Raw genomic sequence first — 16,660 nt, forward strand, 5'->3', positions numbered from 1 at the left:
TACACCTGCAGCAAAGGACCACCTCTTCCCATTCCACTCCACTACTGTTCAATTGACTGCAAAACATGTACTGCCTGCCTTTTAAATTGACATTTGAATACTGCATGCAAACATCTTCAAATTGATCATAACTTCTAGCACACTTAGTGCAAACGTTTCAGTACTAATGTAATACATGTTTTTAAAAGCCCAAACTAGCTGAAAACCAGTTTTCAAAAAATTTTTCCCCAAAAATGAAGTTTCAACAATTGTTTTTGCTTCAGCACAAAACAAAATTAAATTGGGACCGTCGTAATTTCTTCTAAGTCAGGATCAACATCAGAGCATTCACCTGAAATATGAGATTCAAGATCTTGCCTTTGCACCAAATTAGGCAGATTATTGATATTATCACCAGCTCTGAAGTTTTCCCTTCCTTTGTGGCTTTGAGCAGGAATACTGTTCTGATCATGTGATGATTTCCTAAACCATGATTCATAAAAATATGAGTGTTCTAGTTAAATGTGTTGATTTCAATCAATTGTAATTATCCAACAAAACCCTCCACCACCTCTAGTGCAACATTCTTAAGTATCTACAGGATTTAAACTATGCATCAACGACACAGTACTGACTGTTACCTCTTTTTTTGTTGTTGATCAAATGGCCATAATCAGTACCTTAAGCCATAACTTGTGTTGGCGGGTTTTGTTTCTATCATAATTAATTAAATTATTGGACTCTGGTTTACCTGATTTAAGTTCAAAGTAACTGCTATTATTACACGATTATCGTTGCACGTCAGCCAAGGTTCACTGTTTTCTTTACCATAATTTAGATGAAGGGGGAGAAAAAGAAAAAAAAAAAAAAGGAAAGAAAAATTTTGCCGCCGGAGAATCTCAGCTGCCCTCTACAGCTCTTCCCCCGGAGGGCTGCGGCCCGCCCGACGGCAGTGGCGGCGCTCGGTCCGGCCGTGCTGCCGCGGGGCGGCATCCTGAAGGCAGGCGCCAAGCCCCGGGAGCCGGGGCCCGTCCCGCGGTGGGGCGGTGTCGCCCCCAGAGCTGGAGCGGCCCCGGGCCGCGGCGGGTGCGCGCAGGGACTGGCCTTGCCGCGGCCCCGCGCCGCGGTGGGACCGGCCGCGCCCCTCGGGCGGGGGTCCCCGCCCCACAGCCCGCGCGCGGCGGGGCGGGGGACAGGCTGCACCCGTGCGCGGGCTGGGGGGCTCCCCACCTGCCGGGATCACGGGCGCTTCCGAGCAAGTCCTGGGTGCCTGCCGAAAGGGGAGCTGGGGGGGCATCGGGAATTCTGTCGCTGCTCTAGGTGAGGCCCACCGGACCTGCCGATGTGAACGCGCACACATTGCGCTAGATAAGGCAGGCATGCATTTCAGAGCCATGGCACACGGAGAATCAGGAGATTCCCTCTCCACAGGTCAGCCAAAACTTAACATCAGGAAGCATCTAAGCCTAGATACAAACCCAAGAAATAAATGTAAAATCATGCTAGAAATTGAAACTGTTCTATTTCGCTGCCTTAGTTATTGAAGGGTAATTTGCTTTTCCCCTAATTTGCTGTTTGTTTTGCTTTCCCTCACAGGTTAAATTACAGAAAGCTGAATACCCATACACAGAAGGCACGCACTTTTATTTCCTTCTTTTTTTTTTTACACACTTGATCTCTGAAATCTGTAGTTATGGTTTCTGACACAGTATTCCCCCAGCCTTTTTAACAAAGAGCAACATGGCAACGGAGTTTTAAAGATCAGCATATACAATCTCCTTTATGCCTAGGAAAACTAGTAGTGATTTGTGTCTTGAATGTAGTTTTTGCATTTGTGTCAGGCTGGTGTGAGTACCTGGAGGAAGGGTATGTGGTGAAAAATGACACAGCTGAATTTGAAGGGATAGAGAGAGTGTCATGCGGGAGCTGAAATACTAGGATGAAACATCATACACAGCGTTTTGAGTGTCCCTCAGGTCTCAGTATTTGGGATTTTTGGTGAGTATTGACAGGAGACATGCATGAAAAGGAAGGAGGGCTGAGACCAGGAGAACGGGGAAGTAGGAGTGAGATGCCAAAACCATGGGAATGCAAACGATAGAAGAGGGAACGTGTGGAAGACATAGTCTGTCACAGGTGAAAATCTGTGCAGCCATCTTTGACTAGTAGCAAGCCCTGAAGAGTCACAATACGCAACAGAAGAATTTTCATTGAAATTGGAGCTTAAAGAAGGACTTCTAATATACATGGCATCTCATAAAAATACTTTTTTCCCCCCTGAACATAGTCTGATAAAATGTATTAGGTATCTGGTACTATGTAACAACTTCTTTCTTAGTCCCATTCCCTTTTCACTACCCATTACACTGAAAGCTCCCACAAATACAATCCCTTAGGGAGGGGACTGCCTTTACCAGAGGTAATAGGTGTGGTGGTTAATGTTTGCCACTTGCACCCTCCCAGTCCTACTAGATTAGCTGCTAATCTAATATAAATGTGAAAACAACACGTGAAAACAACAATAGCAACAACAGAAAAGAAAAGCCTCACAATCTGCTTGGAAGATCTGCCGTGAGGCTAAAAATGAGGGATCTGGTAAAACTTCCCTCCACTTACTGGCCTTAAATTCAGTTGTGTCTTGAATTGGTTCATGAAAAATCCAGCTAATTTCCTCTGCCATCCTACCTCCCAGTCAAGTCCATTTCCATCTGCCTCTTTGATTCATTCATGCTCACCCTGGTCTTCATTTTGTTCACTCACTGTAATGTGTGCAGGCTGAATTAATGCATTGCTTCTCAAAGTGATTTCAGAGGTTCATATTCATCATGCTGTAACATAATGCTCTGCAATATTACTCAGTCCAGCAATATTTGTCCAGCTTCATGCAGAGTAAACTTGCTCAGCTGCACTCATGTCACTTGGAGAGAAGCTGGCAAAATATCAGCTGCTGAATCAAGTAAATTCACTACAAATTTGCATAGTTCTACATTCATCTGCATATAAACCACATTAATTTTCACCACATCATACAGTTACATTGGTACAATGCCAGTCACAAGAATTACTGTTCTGTTTAACTATGTATATAGTTGGAATTATGGCATAAAAATATATGCTGGAACTCTGTTCCTTTCAAAATCTTAACCTTAACCTGCTTATGCATTTAATAGACAATAATATAAAAAGAGTGCATTTCCCTGAGGAAAGACAGGAATGATAATAAGTGATTTATGATGGTTTATGTTGCCTGAGGAGATTTTTCACGGTTCATTTGCCAGATCGTCACTACTTAGATTTATTTATTTTCATTTATTAAAGTTCTGGGTTCCACAGGAATGTGTTTCTTAATTTCACCTCAGCTTAAACACATTTATTGTAAATGTTAATATTGAAAGTTTAATTGTAACTTCACCTCTGAGTCAGGACAACTGAAATACTGTGCGTGTTTTCTAGAGAAAACCAATAGAATTTTAAAGATTTCAGTTTATTTGTTGGGGGTTTTTTTAACTGAAATTGTATTTTACTTTTCACCACAGTTTTTAAAAAAATCCCCAAGAAGTAATCTTTACAGGACACCGATCATGCAAAGGTGTATAAGATAGTACTAATTCTTTTCTCTAAGCAATTATTTACACAACATTGCCAGAAACAACAATAGCGGAGGTCTTTCAGTTAAAAATAAACAAACAAACAAACAAATAAATAAATAAATCACACAGGGCACGAAGCCATTCTTTTACAGTAAGTAGAAATCTTCTTTGTAGGATTTTTTGGAGAGTCAGGAAATATCAGCTGCTGTGCGATATGGTATCTTTATTACAAACATAGTACTCCAGCTAATGCTTTTTGTTACTGATACAGAATGAGGTCATAGGAAACTACATAAGGGCTTCCATCAAGAACTTTCAATAAAATAGAATCTATTAATAAATACATAAAGGCAAAGTATTATTGTACAACAATATATTCTGTACCTCATTTCATGTGTATTCAGTGGACTGTTGGTTTAGCATGCATTCAGGTGCATACAGGAGATTCATGATTGTCAGGTCATTCCTCTGTCCTGTGTCATACTCACGTACTAATGAATTGCACAAGAATTCCCTGATATGTACAGTCATTTGATATGCACCCTACTTTAAAAAAAATCCATAAGCAGTTGGATGACAGTTCAAATGTCACAGATGCTCCTTGAACCATTGATTTGTTATTGTTAAACGAAAAGAGTTTGTTGGCATTTTAACAGTGTTGTAAACCTCGTTTTGAGAAGATTTTTGTGACAAAAAAAATTATGCACTTTTCTAGCAGTTTAGACCAAGGCCTTAAAAAAATCTTTACAAATCCTAAAATTCTCACACCACCCCTTTAAGGTAGCTCGCTGGGCGTTATACTTTCAGCTGAGGAGGTATTAACATTAGCTTATCCGTGCTGAGGTGGTGCTTCCAACATTTTTTGTTTGCTAATGATGGTTTATCTCCACCAACAGACTCGGAATTGTCATGTAACTTGGTTGCCGTTGCCACTATTGTCCCGAGTAGAACATTACCTAAGGGCAATCAGAGGAGTGATCTTGGCTGCAGCTCCTCCAAGTGAAGCGTGAGCCTCTCTTATCTCCAGAAACAATCCACTGGAGCAGGCGTTATCGTCTTTCTAGCACAGCTGCAGGTATTCGTGATCTATGACCCATTTGTCCCAACAACACGGTTAGCTTCAGCACTTCAAGTAGCGAGGTTTGTTTCTAACCCAGTTATCGTTTTATGGAATTAGATTTGGGAAGAATCACATAAATAAGACGGGACACTGGCAGGCGTGGTGCCCTTTTATCAACTGCAGCTGAAATGTTTAATTGTGATGTGATGGTACTTGGAATAAGTTGTGATAATGAAAACAGTGCTGACAGCTTGTCTCTACTGAAGTTCATTGTTCTAGTATCAGCAAGTAACAGCTAGAACTGCTGCTACCCACAGGGCTCAGCAACTACTTGCTTCCCGCTGTAGTTGTCTCTTATAATCGCAGTGCACAAAAACGTTACTCTCGCCTTAGCCAGGACCATTTATAGGACTAAAGAACACCACAAAAAACCAAACCCAAACCAAAGCCCACCCCCCCAAAAAAAACCCAACAAACCCAACATCCACCACCAAACTAAAAAAAAAAACGTTGATAAAACCGTCACGTAAGTATAAAGGTGGTATTTTTCAAGAGAAAAATCAGAGAAGCAGCGGACCAGTGTGAGCAGCGGGATGGCTCCGCAGCACGCACCGGGGCAGGGGCTGCTGCTGCGGCGTGCGGGGGGTGCGCTCCGCTCTGCTGGGGACGCACGGCTTTGCTGCGGGTTTGCCGCAGGGTTACGGTGGTGGCGGGTCCACCTGGCCACAGCACCCCGCAGGGGCCGGCCGGGATAGCGGGCAGATGTTATCAGCAAGAAAGACGGCTTCAGGGGGAAAGCGGAAACCCTTTAGACGGTTCCACGTTGCAGCCATAAAAAAAGAAGAGGAAAAGCAACCAGGTGGCGTATTTAACATAGACACCTTAACAGACAGTTGCAAGCAAATCTAAAAGGAAAGCCAAACCTTGCCTGCCTGTGTCACTTTCCCGAGCGCAGTGGGGAAAGGTGCTCTCTGCTGGACGAAAGAAAAAGCTGTTTTGAGGGAGCTGCTGCGCTTTGGGCCAGCTAGGTCCCGGCGCGCTGGACAGCCGAAAGGAGACAGGAGTGCGCTGTCCGGGTCAGCCGGCGGGCAGCGTCGGCGAGACAGGGGGGCTAGCCCCGGCCCCGACCGGCGGCTGGCGGCTCTGTAGCACGCCCGGCTCGGGGCCGCTCCTCGTCCCCCGCGGCGTGGCTGGAGCCGGGCGGGGGGTGCAGCCTGCCGCCACCACCGCCCCCTTAGCGGCGCGGAGCTCCCCGCCGCGCCCCGTCGGGCACCGCCGCCCGCGCGCGGCGGGAGCGCAGGGAAGCCCCGCCCCCGGCCGTTCCCCAGCGGCCCGATAAAGGCAGGTGCGGGCAGGCAGCGGGACCCCGGCTCGACGCGCCCGCCGATGCGCAGAGCCCTTGCCCCCCGGACGCTCCGCGCAGAGCGGCCCCCACCTGCCGGTGCAGAGCCCGCGGTGGCGGGGCAGGGTCGCCGCCGACTGGACGCGCCGCTGCCCGCGCCCCCCGGCCGCCGGGCTGCGGGGTGACCGGGAGCTCGCCGCTCCGGACCTCCGCAGAGGCGGGATTTCTGCGGGAAGGGGGCGCGGGGTTTCGCAGCGTGGCTCGGCGATGAGGCAGGTGTCTGTAGTGGGGCTCCTCCTGGGGCTAGCGGCTCTCCCAGCGGCGCTGGGACAGAGGAGCTCGGGCAGCCCTATAAATAGCAGCCAGCCTCAGAGCTTTGCTATCGTCTCGTTCAAATGGGATCACGTCAAGGACCCTTACATCATTACGCTCTGGATACTTGTGGCCAGCTTGGCCAAAATCGGTGAGTCCGGAGCTACGTGTTGATGCGTGTTCTCTCTTTTTTTTCCTCCGCTTTTCCCCTTCTCCCACCTAGCAGTCAATGAAGAAAGTTTAAGTGCGCAGCCCCGTGCTCGGGGCTGTACTGTGCTCGGTTCCGATCCCGCGTCACGGCCCGACCAGGTGCCAGGCGGCGGGGGCCCGGGCCCCCAGCCCCCTCCCGCGCCTGGGGCTGCGGCGGCCGTGCCGTGCGCCTGGGGTGCCCCTTGCGATTCCTTGGAACATTTCGCTGCTGTTCCTGGGAAAACTCTTGGCAGAAGTGAAACAGAAATTGGGCCTTATTGCTTACACAATGCCTGTTCCAGGTTACGATGCGCTGTTCGCCTGCCTGCGATGGTTAGCTGTGTTAATTGGCTCGATCAAAAAGAAACACTGTAAACTCTACATTTGAACTTGGCATTCTCTGCTTTGCAGTACGTTGCTGTATTAGTGGAAGAGCATGGTTCGTAGAAAAGGGTCATACGTTATCAGACCATCTGATGCAGCTGAAAAAATACAAGCTTCAGAGCATACAGAATTTTCCCCAAGAAATGGGCATCAGTGAAAAGCAAGGTGCACTTCAGTGCATTTTAGATGAGTTTATATAAATGCTCCAGCTCTTGTGTTCTGAGCTTTGTGACTTTTTCCAAAAACAATCTTACCTCAGTAACACTGCTGAACTAGAAGAGTCGCTGGTTGATTGGGATGTATTTTTTCTGCTCGATACTATTATTTTCAGTCCTTTTTGTCTTTGGAGCAAGACCCAGACCTCCAGTTCAGCTAACATTGAAAATGTCATTGTCAGTTTTCAATAAATATAATCTCTAAAATCTGCCTAAACTCAGAAGGCATGATCAGATGAAAATCCTACTGATACTTTTCTGTAATTGCACTGTTAATACTAATTTGGGGTACTGGAATCAGATTCCATGGATTTTGCATATCACAGAGAATGGAAGATGTAAAAAGGTGTACTTGGGTATGTTCTGTCTAGCACAGAAGGTAAACACAGTAAGACTTGGGTGGAAGATGCTGTCTTCAAATCCAAACAAAACATTTTAAAAATGAGAAATAAGTTATGCAGAGGTGATGTTGTAAAGCATTTTCCAGTGATACCTGCATCTTGGGTTTCACTTGATTAGCCATAGATACATAACCGAGTATCTTTTTCCGAATTGCTGTTGGACTACACCTTGCAAACAGCTTGTGTTCAGATGGTTGCTGCATTAGCTACGTTACATACAAATACAGGTTTGTTTTAATTGACTTTTATTGGTGGGTTGCATCAAGGAGAAAGCGGAGGAAAGCACATACAGGAAAAAGCAGTGACAATGCTGAGTCTCTATAGAATTGTGTTAACTAAACTAATACACAATTTGCTCATTTGAACCTTCTTTTTGAGGTACTCTTCTAAATAAGTATTTACCCTCCATGTTATTAAGGGTTTGCTGCTTTGTGTGTGTGTCATGGTTGTACAGAGTAATGTCAGTGCTGCACAGCTGTACCAGTGCTGTGTCAGACACCCAGTGAAGCTAGCAGGATAGTTAAATTGTCCTACAAGAAGGCAGCAGGGCAGTTAGATTGTCCTTCCTATATTTAAATTGCAGTGGCCCAGAATAAGATTATCTTGCATTAACATGAGACATTTTACCATGAAGTTCTCAGTATAAACTCTTGATAAACCACTAATTGTCCTTGGAGTTCAGAAGCTGAGTGTTGCTGATTCTGTTTTTAAATTCTTTTCACAGCTGCACAGAGCATGTCACTTATAAACAGTATCTACTGTCAGCTCCATCATTTTTCTTCCCCAAAGCTCTCAAACTTCATTCTTTTTTCTCTTCACATTTGTAATTGCAGTCCTATGCTGCTCTGGACATGGTCTGTGAAGAAGCAATGGACAACTGCTGTATTCCACTGAGAGCCTATGAATGCTCCTGCTTTCCCCACCAGTCACAAATAAAATACAGAAAAGCAGAAATGTATACTTACTGTTCAACAGCTTATTAATGAAGAAAGCATGAAGGTGTTCATGTAAGTCAGTGAGCAAGGGAACTGAAAAAAAAACCAAAACGGTTTACCAGCTTTCTGTCTGCCTTGTGTCTCAATGGTTCTAGAAAGTAGAACGGAAATCTGTCAGAATATTTTGAATGGCAGAAATGCTGTGCTGGATCAAAGAAGTTTTATACATTCAAAAAGCAGTAACTGAGGAAGAAAATACAGAACATCTGCCCTTGTGTCTCTTGCTTTACTGCCTGAAGGAGGGCAAAGGTAGTGAAGTCAAAAGGCTGGTTTTGTTCTATTTTTCAGCAGGGGAGGAGCTGTTCTTGTACATGCAAGCTCAATTCCCCATGGTTACAGAGGTTGGGAGAGCTACTTTACTGGTGGATGAGAGGCAACTAGGTCAGCTAAGGGTCTTGTGGTAACTGCAGTTGTTAGCTGGGGATGAAAAGTGTATGAAAGTCTTTTGCCTTCTCTTGCATTAGAATAACCTTAGGGTTGTTTTTTTGGTAGTGTGTGTATGGTTTGTTTTGGTTTAGTTGCTTGGGGTTTGGGTTCTGGGTTTTTTTTTTTTTTTCCCCAAAAATGTTTCAGTTCATGATGTTACGTGGTTTGGGGAAACATGTTTTTAGTAGGGGATTCTTGTGGATTTTCTGGGACTTGATGTTCCTGTTGTGTACATTCAGAACATAAACTGGTGCTGGCAAGGTATTCTGCAGCATAAACTGTTGTGTGTGAAATCTTGTAAGCATCCCAAGCACATGAAGAGGTGCCTAGTGTTTTGGGCCTTGTGGGAAGGAAGCCCCTATTTTATTTTTTTCATGTGAAGAATACTTATCTTTTGGGCAAGTCTAAGTATCACTACAAATGAAACTGTGAAAGATGAGCCCTCATACAGTTGGCTTTCATGCACAGTTTGTGTCTATTATGAAACTTCTGATGCATCTCAGTGTACTGTTTTACATACTGTAATTGATTTCATTTGGACCTCTTCATTTGAAATGTTCCAACTCTTCATTCTAAGGTACACAGTGTTCCACTTTGGCTAATGATCTTTATTTCCTCTTTTGATAGGCTCTCTTATCACTACAAATGAGTATCCTTATGGGATAAGGCCAATAAACTACTTACATGTGTAAAACTAAGCCAGAAAAACATCTTATCTACATGAAAAAGGTACGTGAGGTACAGCTGAGAACTTTCCTAGTGGACTTCAGGCGTCCCACTTCCTTGTACCTCAGTTCTCCAGATGAAACAAGCAATACAAATGAAAAAAACAACCATCCAACAGACACATAGTTTCCATTTGTATTGGAAACAAGTAGAAGGAAAGGAATAATCAGCTCGGGAGTTAAAAATGGGCAAGAGAAGAAATAGTTTAAATTCTGAATATTGTATACAGTTTTTTCTGGGGATATTTCTGAAGCCATGTCAATTGCAAAAAACCCCACAAATAAATTATGCTTTTTACTTGGGGGATATCTACTGCATGCTTCTGTACTTGTTTAAAATCCTGAGAGAGAGGTATATTTTATTTATATTTTAATTGGAAATTAAGCTAGGGAACTTGTAAAATTCCAACTTGTGGTTTAAATCCTTTTGTGTACTGTATAATTTTTCGGAAGGGTAGTTAATTGCTTGTCCCAAAATAAAATAAAAAAACCTGCAAAGCAGTCTTTCTGTCTGTTTAGCCCCCTGAACTTGCTCAATGTGGAGCTGATAAGCAACTGTAAGAAATGGGAGAGTGAGTGACTATGAACAGGAATGAGGAAGGGTACATAGCCTTTTCATTATATGTGAGTCAAACCTTTTGCCAACTGTTTATGCTGAGTCTAAGAACATGACAAAAGGGTTTTTTTATATATATTGTCTGTGTAGTTGCACACAAATTCTAAAGGCTTTTATATAAGAAATGTAAAAGTGGGAGTGAAATTTGAATCCCGGGCAGCTGGTAAATCTGTCTTCAGGAATGCCACAGTGCTTTGGAGGAGGGGGAAGAAGTGATTCAACAACAGCGAACAAACATTTAGGAGAAGGCTGGCCTAGTGATACCTCAGAAAGATACCCTGTCAGATGGACTTGCGAGTCCGTCAGCTCTGGAGACCCCAGGAGGACATGAGCTGTAAAGCACGCCGTGTCTCTAAGCTTACAGAGATACAGGTTTCTACAAATGCTCTAGTTTCTGCACTCCCAGGCCCCTTCATATTGTCTCAAACTACTCGGAGAAGGAGCTCCTCAGAGTATTTTGTTAACACAAACAATTGTTGTTGAGAATTTTAAGTATGTTAGGGATGGGCTAGGGAAGGAACTGTGAAATGCAGGTCTAACAACCCATTCGATTTAGACTCCTGGGGCAGTATTTTCTTTGAAGAAATCAATAACCCTGCCTCCAAAGCAAACTGTCAAAACAAAAGCCCATTTGACTCCCCAGTTTCTCCTAGCATTTTAGCACTAGTGAAAAGTGTTGGTTATGTAGAGAAAATGATGAAAGGATATTACAAGAAAAACAAAAAATGTGAGAATAGCTGTTCTGCTGGCAATTCTTTAGTCAATAACATCTTTTGGAAGAAGTGTTGAAGGATGCTTAGCGGAATTTTATTGGGAGTATTTAACTGAAAATGGAGCCAGAGACTCAAATGGTGGGGATACTACCAGGTCCTGCAAAGCTTAAGCTACCAGCCTTGCTGTGATTGTAGTGCCTGTTAAAAGCTGCTTTTACTAGCAAGTGATAATATGAAAAAGGACTTTGCATTGTCTAGGAAGTCTGGACTTGGCTACCTTCCCCCAGATAACAAAAAATTGTTCTTTTACTTCTGTTGTGAGCTCAGCAGAAGATGGAATGAGTTGGCATACTTATAATGAAGGCATATGCCTTTCCTTCCTGGATATAGCCTTTTATTATCTATCTTAAAAAGAGAAATGCTATAAATTTGTGCTGGCAACTATGGTATGTAACGGAAATGCCTTCATTTTAGTAAGATGCTGTATTTCCTCTTGCAAAGTGCAGTTTAGAATCCGTGCGAGCTGGGAATGTTACGTACTGTAAAATCTCTGCCTTCTAAGGAATTACCTTTTGTATGCAACATGCAGCTGAAAAGAACATTTCCAATACAGAATAATAGCTTAGCATTTTCAGTCCTAGGAACAACTGTGTAAGGCCATGTCTTTATTAAATTTATGATCTGTAACTGGATGCCTGTTTCCACACTTTATTTCCACTTTACTCTTGTACCTTATTCTTTTTCTGTACTTCCTGCCTCCCTGAAACACACATCTCTCTTCTCCCTCCCTCCTCTTTCCAAGTCTCAAGTCTTAATTATTTAGAGTAGGGAAGAAGATATCAGGGCAGTATAATTCAACAAGATTCAGATTACATCCCCTGATGAATAGCAAATGTACAATGGCAACTTGTGTGAATTGCATAAGAAAACAATGGCATTTTGAGAATGGCCTTGAATTGAATACAGTTCAGGCATGCATACCTAAGAAAGGATCTCTGCCATCAGTTACGTTCAGGCACCTGTGTGCAAAGTGCTCGACGTTCTCTGCAGAACAATGGAATTCTTTTAATACTGTAGTCTTAGGATTGTCGAAACCATTGATTTACTATCTTTAAAGCTAAAGCCAGTTATTGCTAAGAGTGATCTGCAAACCCCTGAAGTGACCGTAAATCTCTCATGTGGTAATGCAGCAGACCACAGGCCTGCAAGCAGTAAGTGCAAGCAGCAAACCCTTTCAGGTGTACACAAGTTCTTCCACTGAAAGGCTCTGTGAGGTCCCCTTTGCTTTTGTGGAGCGTTGTGTGTTAAGAGATCTTAGCAGAGAAGCTGGCATTGGAAATCCTGAATTATTACTTTGACTTAGCCGGTAAGAAAGTTGCTTTCCCAGCAGTTGTTCTGACTCATACTGCCAGCTGACTTAAAAGACAGTGAGTTTCACCACCAGTCTGCTTGAAGAAATGTTTTGACTTCCAATACAAAACTTCTTTTCCCCCCTTTTACAATGTTTTGATTGCTGTGAACAGGATGATGGACCACAGAGTTCTTCTGTACCTTCTGTAGGGTTTGTTCTATTCCAAGATGAAATGTTGAGTCCAAAGTCATAGAGGAGTATTTCTTACCTGATTATTCTTTTTTTTTCTTTTGGGAAATTGTCTCTGTTTTTTCTCATCCTTCTGCAGTAGTGCAGTTAAACGAGTGTCCCAAAGAACTAGGGGCTCTAATTGTTCTTCAGCTTGCTAATAAGTGGCACCCTTTTAAAATCACAGACCATTAAAACAATCTTGGTAAATTGCAGAGCATGGCTGGTTGGCTCCATTGTAGTATTTTGATTCCTTCTGTAAAACAGCTTGCAGGAGTATTCACCCCTATGGAAGGAGTGACTTGATACCCAATTGGCTGCTATGTAAAACACTGTAGAGTCATAAACACTACAACTACAGGCTGACAGGGATGAGTTGACTGAGTCGGAATGCAAGACCTCAAGTGGAAACACTTTTAATTAAGGTATGAATATTTAATTCTTATTCATGGAAGAAGAAAACTGGAAGATACTCTGAAAGGCCTGTGCAAAAGCAGGGGTTTTAAGTAGATTGATCTGGAGAGTTTTCTCCTTCCAGTAGCTGAAAGTAGAAGTCATTCTGGATTCATTAATATGTGCCTAGGTGAGTTCTGCTTTTATCTATTGAAAGAAAAAAAATGCCTTGGCCTTCTGTCAACCCTGAATGTTAAAATCAACAGACACCAAGAAAGATAATCAAGTAGTTTGTATACTGATTTTTCAGAAACATTTGGTTATGATTTTCTCTTCACCTACAGTTTGTTAAAAGTGTGGGGGGAAAAAAGTAGAAAGTGTAAGCTTTATGGATTTATTCACTTCCAAAAGTTGGGCTTTGAGGAGAATATTCAATATTCAGAAACCTGTAAAGGTCTTGAGCCAGTAAGATTTCATAATGAAAATCTTCCAGGTGCAAGCAGATTGTAAACTGATTTTCTGTTAACTGTTTTGTCATGATTAAAACATTCTAAGTATTTTATTAAAATGAGTATTGTTTCATTGGTTTGGTGGCTTGGTGGCACAGTAGTATTCCAGGGACTAAATGACACAGGCTGATATGTAAGTACATCAGTAGTAACAGTTGTATTGGTGGTATAGTTGTTATGTGATCATATGTAAAACTAGATGTAGTTGTTAGTATGGAGTTATTGCAGTCCTACTCCAGTGGAATAGCAGTACTGATGAAATCTGCATGTAGATTTTCAGGCCTTGATAGCTTAGACGTACCTGATGAATTAATTTAATGTTATTTAGTGGGTTAAGTTGTTACAATATTCATGCCAGAATGAATGAAACAGTGTTTTAATGCTTCCTCTTCTGTTCTGGTGCATAGTCCAGAGTTTAAACTGCTCTAGGACTTGGTTTGAATTAAGTTGCCAGATTTTCCACTGACATAGCTCTGGTCCTCATCTATTCCATCCTGCTCAGTTCTGGGGATGACTTTGGGACAGCAATGAACTGGCAAAAAGTAATCTTTCAAGTTGGGTCAGTCAGTGACAAGTGTGTTAAAGGCTTAAGTCAGTGGTATGCTGCTCCTGTAATTTAACTGTCTCTGAAACTGATGGCTAGGGAAGAACAACACAGGAGTGTCCTGTAACACAGGAATTGGTTTGCTGTGTTGCTGGACACTGGGTCTCCTGTAGAGTTAACAGAATAGTTGAGGTTGGAAGGGACCTCTGATCCAGCTTCCCTGCTCAGCCAGGGCCACCTACTGCTGGTCACCCAGGACCGTGTCCAGGCAGCTTTTGGACATCTCAAGGGGTGAAGGCTCAGACTCCACAACCTCCCTGGGCAGCCTGTGCCAGTGCTCGGCCACCCTCACCATGAAAAAGTGTTTCCTGACTCTCAGAGGGACCCTCCCGTGTTTGTGCCCACTGCCGCTGGTCCTGTCACCGGGCACCCCTGAGAAGAGCCTGGCTCTGTCCCCTTTGCACCCTCCCACACGGATGAGATTCCCCTGAGCCTTCTTTTCTCCAGGCTGAACAGTCCCAGCCTCTCCTCATGGAGAGAGGCGCCAGTCCCTTAGTCATCTTGCTGGCCCCCCATTGGACCTTCTCCAGCATGCCCGTACCTCTCACGTGCTGGGGAGCCCAGAGCTGGACGCAGGGCTCCAGGCACGGCCTCACCGGTGCGGGCAGGGGGGAAGGATCCCCTCCCTCAGCCCACGAGCAATTCCTTGCCTGACACAGCCCTGGATACCGGTCCAGCCGCTTCTCTGCTGCAAGGGCACAGCACTGGATCATGGAAAACTCCGGCCGCTTCTCTGCTGCAAGGGCACAGCACTGGATCATGGAAAACTTGGTGTCCACTGGGACGCCCGGGTCCTGCCCTGCCCAGCCGCCTTCCAGCCAGCGGCCCCCAGCACATCCCAGTTGGTGCCTGCAGCCGCTCCTCACCAGGTGCGGGACTTTGTGCCGCTCCTTGCCGAGCCTCCCCAGGCTCCTGCAGCCCGTCCCTCGAGCCTGCCCGGGTCCTGCGGGATGGCAGCACAGCTCTGGCCCGTTGGCCACCCGCCCAGAGCTTGTGCCGTCATCCGCCTCGCTGGGGGTGCGCTCTGCCCACCCTCCAGATCACCGATGAGGCTGTTGGACAGGAGGGGACCCAGCGCGGAGCCCTGGGGTACAGCACTAGCCACCGGCCTCCAGCTGGGCTCTGTGCCACTGGCGAGCACTGCCAGGGCCTGGCCATCCAGCCCGTGTCCAACCCACCTTGCTGTCTGCTCGCCTGGGCCCTGCACTCGCAGCCTCGACCGTGCCAAAGGCCCTGCTGAAGGCCAGTGGACACTGCCCACTGCTCTCCCCACACCTACCAGGCTGGGCATTTAATCATGTAAGTTAACCAGGTGGGTCAAGCACGACTTCCCCTTGTCAAAGCCATGCTGGCTACTCCGACGACTTTCTTGTCCTTCATGTGCCTGGAAATGGTTTCTAGAATTAGTAGCTCTATTAGGCTGCCGATCCTGGTCTTTGGATTAGCAGTGTTCATACATGGATGAGCCTTCATTCACATCCTATCTCGTCAAAGAAAGCAGCTCTGCTGCATGTTGTTTTAATGGAATCAGTATGCTTTGATTAACTGGAGCAAAATTGCATGCTAATACGGAGGCCAGACGGTGGCCACAATGGCCATGCTATCGTAAATTAACGGAACGGATGACAAGGTACCAGCATAAAGTTCAGCTATCTTCAAACCTGTGTGCTTTCTGGTCGGAATAGCTGCAATTTTCTGATCCAAATGATTTTCACTTCTGTCACCCACTCTTCTGCCTTCTTTCAGCTGATGCAGCTTGAGTTCCATCTCTTATTTTAGACAAACCATTCTCCAGGCCGAACTGATATTCTAACAGATGGTATTACTTGGTGGGGATGTGCGGTGAGACCTGTGAACTGGCAGTACCAAGCTCAAGCAGGAGCTGGTTCAGCAGGAATGTGTGTTAACCTGGAGGTGGTGGTTGCAGTGTTCCCTGCTATAGAGCCTCTCTCTATAGAGCTTCAAGAGGACAGTTTTTCTCTTGGGCAACCTGTCCTCAGGGGGACTCATCCAGTGGCTCTGCGTGTTGTCCTGTGGAATACAGTGTATCTTAGGGGTGTTACATTTAGGGGTATAAAAAGAACATGCCTAGCAAGGTTTATTTTTTTTTTCCTTGCTAAGGTGGCATGGATGGACAAGACGAACAGTCAGCATCACTTTGTTCTCTTTAACATTAGGCTTAAGTATCCCTTGAAATCAGGAAGCCACCTTTGTCTGCTTCTGATAATCCTAAAAATCTTCATTTTATCTGGGCTTTTAAAATATGGATTATGTATCTGCCAGTTGCTGCATTGTTGCTGATTTGCACATGGTTATACCTAAGAGGTTTAAAAAAACAGTATGGTGCAGCTATCCACAGCTGCAGAGTTTGAAGTGCTTTTCTATTTTAGTATTTACCTTTTTTTTTTTTCTCCTTACTTTAGTGTTCCACAACAATGCAGCAAAATCTTGTGAGTCAAGACAAGAACAAAAGATAGGTTGTAAAACAATGAAGGTGGTAGCTCACTCGGGCCAGCTATCAAAGTTGTTGTGTACCATACAATAGAGCCTGAAACCTGTATCCTGCAGTGCTGAAAACTTACATTGCTTATGCAGCAAAAGTGTCTGGAAAGAGGCGGCTAGTTTTAT

The 16,660-nt window shown here is 44.5% G+C and overlaps 1 protein-coding gene across 2 annotated transcripts in view; it reads left to right on the forward strand.

Annotated features, from left to right (window-relative positions):
- The first annotated feature begins 4,772 nt into the window (after positions 1–4,772).
- Positions 4,773–16,660, forward strand: part of SLC9A3 (solute carrier family 9 member A3) — a 53,879-nt gene continuing 41,991 nt past the window's right edge. For both annotated transcript variants that reach the window (XM_027779159.2, XM_013294916.3), the window contains exon 1: positions 4,773–6,434. In XM_027779159.2, coding sequence (XP_027634960.1) covers positions 6,239–6,434 — 196 coding nt within the window. In that variant the 5' untranslated portion in view covers positions 4,773–6,238. The remainder of the gene's footprint in view (positions 6,435–16,660) is intronic.

Source organism: Falco peregrinus, chromosome 3 (genome assembly GCF_023634155.1).
Source record: "Falco peregrinus isolate bFalPer1 chromosome 3, bFalPer1.pri, whole genome shotgun sequence".
In the NCBI taxonomy this organism is placed as follows: domain Eukaryota; kingdom Metazoa; phylum Chordata; class Aves; order Falconiformes; family Falconidae; genus Falco; species Falco peregrinus.